General features: G+C 44.7%; 1 protein-coding gene across 2 annotated transcripts; it reads left to right on the top strand.

The window, feature by feature from the left end:
• The first annotated feature begins 53 nt into the window (after window positions 1-53).
• SOX30 (SRY-box transcription factor 30) lies at window positions 54-7,691 on the top strand. Of its 2 annotated transcripts, none has more exons than XM_039701859.1 (5): window positions 54-787; window positions 1,948-2,187; window positions 3,543-3,716; window positions 4,846-5,323; window positions 7,257-7,691. In XM_039701859.1, exons 1-5 carry the CDS (start codon window positions 181-183, stop codon window positions 7,624-7,626), a joined length of 1,869 nt encoding a protein of 622 aa, XP_039557793.1. In that variant the 5' UTR covers window positions 54-180; the 3' UTR covers window positions 7,627-7,691. The 2 variants fall into 2 exon arrangements, with proteins under 2 accessions (XP_039557793.1, XP_039557794.1); XM_039701860.1 differs by having other exon boundaries at window positions 660-787; window positions 1,852-2,187.
• The last annotated feature ends 326 nt before the right edge of the window (window positions 7,692-8,017 follow it).

The following is an 8,017-nucleotide window of genomic DNA, read 5'->3' as shown; positions in this document are numbered from 1 at the left end:
GTGCTGGGACCCCGGGGGGGGCGGGGCGGGGGGACAGCGCGAACGAGCCGGCGGGGCTGGGGCTCGGTGCGCGGGGCCCCGCGGTTGGTGCGAGATGCGGGTTCGGTGCGCGCCGGCGGCGCGGGGCCGCGGGGAGCGTTGGCGCAACGGTGGCGGCGGCCGAGGAGCGGCGGCGGAGCGATGGAGCGCAGGGTCAGGCACTGCCGCTTCCGCGCCCGGGCGAGCCCCGCCTCGCCCCCCAGGCACAGGGAGGTCATGGGCCCCCTCGGAGGGCTGCGCGTCCCAGTGCAGGAGCACCCGAGCCGGCCCGGGCACAGCGAGGGAGCGGCGAAGAAGAGCAGGTGCATCTCGGCTCCGGCGGCGGTTGAGAAAGAGGCCCGGAGTGCTGTCAGGAGAGACAGGGACCATGAGAGGGGCAGCGGTGACCGCCAGAACGAGGAGAAGGTCCTGGAGCAAACTGGGAATAAGTCCTGGAGAAGAGCTGCCGTCCAAACGGAGCGAGCCAACGCGACCTATGAGGCCCGCCCAGTGAAGGGGGAGAAGAGCGATGCCCCGGCTGCATCCCTGTGCGAGCTTGGGAACCCTCCGCAAGATCAGAATATCCCGGTCTTGTTTCAGCCCTTACCTGCCAGGTCCCATGTCCAGCTCCAAGGCCCGCTTTCCTCGCAGCTGATGCATGTGACTCCAGTGCCGGTAAAACAAGTGCCAGTTCAATTGCAGCCTCTACTGCAGCGGCCAAAGATTGAAACAAAAAACGTTCCCCTCACAGTCCTGCCCTCGGATTCAGGTATTATGGTCAGAGAGCTTGCAGGGTGACTGGTTTGAGGCAGGAGAACACAAATGGAAAGGTCATGTTGGAAAACCATCCCTTTGCATAGGCTGGGTTTAGCACAAGTCTTGCACAGCATAAGACACAAAAGCATGGGAGCACAGAGTTCTGTGGTGGTTTGTTACAGTCAAGGCAGTTTTGTCACGTTCCTCCTGCCTGCATGAAACCCCTTAGGACAGCATTCAGAATTACACTGAGTTGTGATTGCAGTTTTAAGGTCAGGAATCTGCTTGATTTTTAAAGCTATAAAGTAGTCATATATCTCTCTGCAAAGTTCTGGACCTGTTAAATGAAGAGCATTTTGAAACATCTATATTAGAAGGGGTTTTTTTAATATCTAGACAGTCAAAATTAATTAAGTAAGGTCTTAAAGACTTTTTCCTTTTATCAGTGATGTGAAAGAGTTAATTTTTAAAATTTTTCCAGGAGGAAATTGCTTGCTCAGGGATCAGTTTTAAGGGCCTGTGGATTCATCATATTGCCAGCTCAATTTAAATGTAGCCTGTGTTTACAAAGAGCCAAAGCCAGGTATCACGTAACAATCATTTGGGAATACATGTTCCTCCAACAAAATAAGTGCCCAAATCCAAAAAAACCCCCACAAACATATATATTTGTATCTCAAAAAACCCCAACTCAACAAAACACAAGCAGAAACCCAAAACATCAACAACTGTGGTTGAGAGGGCAGGGAGTGCACAGGTGTGGGACTAAGCAGCCTCCCCATCCTTAGTGCTAGTCCCTGCATCCTTAGGGTTTGGTTACTTAGTTCTGGTGGTGATAATAAATTTGCAGTGGTGTGGTCTGTGCCATGCAACAATTAGTTTATAATTTCATAAGAAAACAAGCCAACTGAAATCCAAACTAGTGTGTTAGCAGTCCCTGTTTATATACTTTTTAAAAAAATTATATGTAACAAAAGCCAGGTAACTGATTCCTTGTGCAGTGACTCAGCCAAGGGCAGTGCAGGATTTTGTAGGAGCTGCTCTCCAGATGTGCACTGAGTTTCATCTGTTCCACAGCTCTGGTGATGCTGTTACCAAACACCCTGTGGGTGTGACACTGAGTGTGAGCTGCTGTGATGGAAGGTGATGATCTTTCCTTGCCTTGTTGCACAGGGATGCCAGACACTCCATTCAGCAAGACCAAGAGTGGCCGTGTGAAGCGTCCCATGAACGCGTTCATGGTGTGGGCCAGGATCCACAGGGCTGCTGTGGCCAAAGCCAACCCGGGGGCCAACAACGCCGAGATCAGCGTTCAGCTCGGCCTGGAGTGGAGCAAACTCACTGAAGAGCAGAAGCAGCCCTATTACGAGGAAGCTAACAAAATAAAACTGAGGCACAGGGAGGAATTTCCTGGTAAACATCTTAGTTATTTACCTGAATGATTTAGAAGTGCGGGGCTTTTTTGGAAAATTGATCTCTTGCATTATGGCAATTAATAGAGATGGAAAAAAAGTACAGGTATTTCAAGCACACAATCCTTCTGGGTGCTTGAAATGATGAATTTTTTAAAGCATCCAAAATGCTGGTGCTTAGAACACTGCAGCTATAGCAGCTTTTTTGAATGCTTTAATAGTCTTAATGGCCAGAGAGTGAGTTTGTGTGGCCTGCTGCATCATTCCTTGCTCCAGAAACAGCTGCCCAGGTGGCCTGTGGTGACACATGTGTCCATTTCTTAAAAGCAGGAAAGGGAAATGTCACAGGAAGCACAAACAGCATTGTATTCTGTGGGATTCTGCAACATGTAGACTTGAGGTTCCCACATAATGGTGTGGAAAATGTTTCACAGCATTTGTCAAGTATTAAAATTTGTACTCTTAACAATTTAATTTATCCAGAAGATAACAGAATGTAAAACACTTTAAAAAAGCTGTTGAGATACCAGGTGTTGTGATCCTTTCTCTCTCTGTTGTCATAATGCTGCTTGTTCATGATCCTGTCTAATCTTTGTAAACAAAGAAAAGAGCATCACTCTCCCTCTCTCCTTGCATCTTTCAAAAAAAAAGAAAAAAAACCTGTTTCTTTAAAGTTGCATTAAGAATTAACCTGTCTAGGAAACTCAAAGAAAAGAGCATCACTCTCCCTCTCTCCTTGCATCTTTCAAAAAAAAGGAAAAAAACACGTTTCTTTAAAGTTGCGTTAAGAATTAACCTGTCTAAGAAACCAAATAGCTCAGTGTAAATTCATAATATGTTCTTGTGACTGTTAGTGTTTGGTTAATGTTGTCGGGCAAAGGCAAACCTGCTCTTCCACAATCTGTCCAGGGTTCCCAGTGGATCATATTTTCTATGTCTTGTAACCTGCAGATATATGTGAGACTTAAGGGGTTAAGGAAACCATGAGGAAAGACCACATTTGAGTAGCCGTGGTTTTCCTCCACACTGCCCACAGTACAGTATCATGTTCTCCTTAATGTGGTTTCCTCAGCTGGGCCACATCACTCCCCAGTGTTTGGTATTTTTTTGTCTCACAAGCAGCTACCACTTGGTAACTTCTAAACAATACCCAAATATTTCTGTTTCATTTCCATCTCCAGTAAAATTCCCCATTTCTAGCTCACAAAAACAAGTGGAGCATTGCCATTGCCTCAAGGAGCAGGTTTTGGATTTGTCTTATCAGATCCTTCAGAATTACAGATAACATCGCTTTAGATAAATAATTAAACCATCCAAAATATTGGATGTCTGCATCTTTTTTTTCATCTCTGACAGGTTGGGTTTATCAGCCAAACAAAAAGAAGTGTTCTCCACCACCTGGCGCTGCTGCATTTTCAGGCACTTCCCAGAGTACCATCGCTACAAATCCAGCTGGCACCCTTTCCTTCTCAACACCTACTTACTCTTTTGTCAACACCAGTGTTAAGAACAGTATTGGACGTCCAATCTGTGAGTTTTCAGTAGTGAATTATTTTAAAAATTCAGAATTTACCTGTTCCAGTAGTGACAAGGCAAGGGGGAATGGCTTCAAATTGAAAGAGAGTAGGTTTAGATTAGATACTGGGAAGAAACTTTGCTGTGAGTGTGGTGAGGCCCTGGCACAGGTTGCCCAGAGAAGGTGTGATTATTTACCAACACTTCTTTGTACTTAAGATGCTAAGCTACAGCTGCTTCTTTCCCTCGTTTGGTCTCCACCTTACAGATACCCTGGAAGGATCCTTTTTTACAAAAAGTCCACACTGGCAGTGAAATAGTGTGAGAGCCCCAGACCAGTGCAAGAGCTGATCTGCTTGTTCCTTAGAGAAAGAGCTCTGGCTCTGTCAGTGCAGGGACAGTGGATTTCAACTGAGCAAATAGCTCAGATCCAGGCAATGGCATTTTCCTCTTTAAGCATCCTGGAAAGGGCTGCTTTCTTTGCAATGAGACAAGAAAACGGAATGCCTGATTATTCTGTGTGGTAATACTTGGAGATACCAAAACAAAAGAATGCTAAGCTTTGTTCTTATGAAGTTCTGAGTTAGTGATGTCTGAAAATTGCTGTGCAATGTGTTTTGAAATCTTTCCCTATAAAGGCAGCCCTGTTGATGAGGTGTGATTTGAAAGTGTACATTGAAGTTTGTGCTCTGCAAAACATTTCAAAGTAAAAAGTGTTTAGTGGGTACATTCATTGATGAAATAAGGAAACATATTGGGGATTAGGGTGTTTTAGGCTCCTCAGCACACAGATTTGTTACAAATTTGGCTCACTTCACATCAGTAGACTTGTGAGGTCTTCTGAGCTGAAGGCACACTCCATCCCATTGGTGGGGCCTTACTAGGACAAGACAGAGCCTCACCAGAGCAATGGACCCACATCAGCCACTTCCTTCCTCCCGTGGGTTTCTGTGCATGAAGCTTTGCTGTGTGGGCTCCAAAGCCATCTCTCAGAATGGTGCCTCATTAGGTGTATGACATGAGTTGCTGGGAAATTTCAGGGGGAATTATTCTGTCTGTACCCAGAAATGCTGTGGTTTGCTCTGATGCTGTTTATCAGAACTCTCTGTTCCTGTCTGATAAGTATCTGTTTTATTTCCTGAAGGTGAGTCTCCCGCCATCCATCTGCCGGCTTCTTCCATCCAGCACGCTGTGCCCATGACCCTTTTCCAGACCACGGCTGCAAGCACCACATCAGTGGCAGTTGCAGTTCCAACCCTGCCCCTGCACCCTGTAGTTTCATCACAGCACTTTGCTGAACCTGCTCAGACAGAAGCTTTTGTATCACCTGGGCTCAATTTCTCCCTGAAGAGACCTGCACCCGTTTTCGCTGAGAGCTTCAGCAACAGAAACCCGAGTAACATCAGCAGCACTAGTGGCAGGTTTTCTGTCTCTAGCACTGAGATCCCAGGGATTTCTGTTTTTCCTAGAGGCGTAGCTCTTCCCCAGGCTACCCCTTTTATTCCCTCACCTGCCTACGTGTCTGCTCCCATTGGACAACCAGCCAGTTTGTTTGGAGGAGCTCCTCAGTTTCCATTTTGCCACCCTTCCTTTATACCTGGACCTCGCTGTTTCCCCTCAAGGTAATGAAACCATTTCAATACCAGTAAGAAAAAATGCTGAAAGGCAGAGAATCTTTTCACTTGCAGACAGCAGGTGGAGCATTCAGAGGGAAAGGAGCTCTGACCTTCCTGTAGCTGCTGTGTGCTGGGACCCCCTGGCCTCAGCCTGCTCGTAATACGTGCCCAGTTACTGAAGGCTCCATAGAACTGCTGCAGTAATTGGCACTCCCAAGGCCATGGAAAACAGAAGTATCTTCTTTCCACTTTACGGGTCTAAGTGCAGTTGATTTCAGCAGAAGAGCATTAGGTAGAGATAATGTAAATATAGTTTGAAAGTGGTTAGATAGAATTGGTGGGTGTGTCCTGGAGGTGTCTCCTGGGTACACTGTGAGTGCCATAAGTGCTAATATTTCTGAAACCCAGCCTGGTGGGAAGTGTCTGCAGAATTCCTGTGTAAGTAGTAATTCCCAGTTCTTCCTTTTCAGTCAATCAGAGGTCCCCTAATCAAAGAATTTCCAGGCTAACACACGTGGTGTCCTGTGGGTGTTTGTGGGCTGAGCATGCACAGGAAGCAGCAGTGCCCTGGTGCAGGTGGCAGCTCAAACACCAGGCATCTGTTGCTTATTCTTTACAAGGCATAATTTTGCTTTCATGAGTGTGCAATAGCAAACCTAACAAATTATTACGATTTTTAGACTTAAATTTTGCCTGTTCATGCACTGTTGTTCTCACTAGCAGCAGCAGCCAATATGTTCCTGTGGCAATAAGACCACCTGGTCTTTAATTAGGGCTAATGATGACCCATCAAAGTCAGAAGAACTTAATGACAAGTGCAATACAAGACATTTCTATTTTTGAGGTCCTTTAAGGAAACACAGAACACATATTCCCAAAATTGCTAAAAATGATCTTTGCTCAGCCCTTGGTAGAATTAAATGAGATGGTTTTGTGAGGCCTCTGAGAGAGAAGAGTTCTTGTAGCATAAAAGACTGTTCTGATGTTCTGATTTCACACATTAATGGACTTCTGAAGTCCATTAATGCCATCTGAATGCCAGCTTTGCAAATGCCAGGGTCTTTCTAATACAGTGATTTATAAGTTCTCTGTCCTATAAACTAATTTCTTGCATACAAGAGTCATGATTTCTGAACTGAAAGTGCAGATGTATGCACTAAAAATTTAAATATTAGATTGGAATGATGATTAGTCCCCTTGAAACCTCAAGAGCTATTGTATCAATGTCTTTACAATGCCTGCACTGTGGAGCTCTATTACTTCTTCACATATTTTTGTTTTCTTCAATTAACAATGTAGTTAATTTCTCTAAAACACTGTAAATTACAATCCCTGTGTCTTTCTGCATCAGAATAAAAATTCAGGTGTCTGCCACTGGAGGAATGCAGTTCCATTTGACATAGTAACTTCCTGCAATTTACCATGTGTTTACTTTTAAAAAATGTATTACTATGCATTCTTTAAATATTAACATTGACAAGCACATATTGGGCACAAGGACTTCCTGTTCTGTTTGCTAACAGTGTAACAGATGTAAGATCTCACTAAAAATTACAAATAAGAGCATTTTACCCCAGGTCTGTCACAAAATTTGGCATACAGAAATTACACAAACTGACTTTTGATGATTTTTAAAATTAATCTGAGTATGTTGGTTAACTCATTGTATGCTGGTTTATCTATGATTTTATTTGATTGATAAATACAGTGGGGTTTATGTTTGTTCTCAGAGCAACCTTGTGTGTGCATGAGGTTGAAGAGATGCTTATGCACAGAAATGGAATCTGAGCTACTCTTGTCCTGGCTCTAGTGCTGAAACTAGGTGTGGTTTTAAATTTGTGTGTTTTAAAGAACAGGATAAGCTGAGTAGCACAGACCATCAGTGTCCTTGTGCAGCCTTGCATTTCTGAAAGCCAACCTTGAATCTCTTCCCTTGCAGCACATTCCCACTCAGAGCTCCCTTTGGCTACGGGAATTTCTCCAGCTCAGTGCCTCAGTGCTTTGGCTTTTATGAGGAGAGGAACCAGAGGCAGGAGGTGATATTTTCCACTCTGGATGAAGACTATAGTTTCAGGGCATACTCAGAGGAGAGGCTGTGTGAGAACCAGCGTGTCTGTGGGAGCCCTGAGGTGGTGTCCTGCCAGAGCACCTGCAGCGAGGAGCGAGTGCTGAGCCCCCTGCCACAGCTGGACGTGGAGGTGGTAGAGGAGGTTCTGCCATCCCCCCCATCTACTCCCTCCAGCACTTACATTGTCAATGTAACTGACAGTGATGAGGAAGAGGAAGTAAAGTTTTTTCAAGTATTGTAATTTTTAAAACTTATTATAATCCAAAGAGATATTATAGAATGGGAAATAAATGTTTTCCTCAACACAACTTTTTCAGTCAGCGTGTTCAATGGGAAACCCAGGTAGCTTTAGTAAGTTGCACAGGTCCTCATCTTTTGAAGAGTCTGATGAGCTGTTTGTGTAAGGGGAAAGTCTTATAAATAGCACAAAATGCCTGTTCATTTCTAAATTCTCACTGAAAGCTGATATGGCCTGCAGGAATGCATGTGGCCAAATGTACAAATCCCTCCAGAAGTATGTTTTGGGGTATAAAACAGCTGTTTGTGAGATTATTCTCCAGATCTAACTTCCCTCTTCTCTCATCTTTCTTTTTATACCCCGTGGAGTAGGATATCAGACATATTTCAATGCA

Source organism: Passer montanus, unplaced genomic scaffold (assembly GCF_014805655.1).
Source record: "Passer montanus isolate IOZ18808 unplaced genomic scaffold, ASM1480565v1 scaffold15, whole genome shotgun sequence".
NCBI lineage: Eukaryota > Metazoa > Chordata > Aves > Passeriformes > Passeridae > Passer > Passer montanus.
The sequence above is the reverse complement of the archived record's forward strand: the minus strand, read 5'-3'. Positions and strand labels throughout refer to the sequence as shown.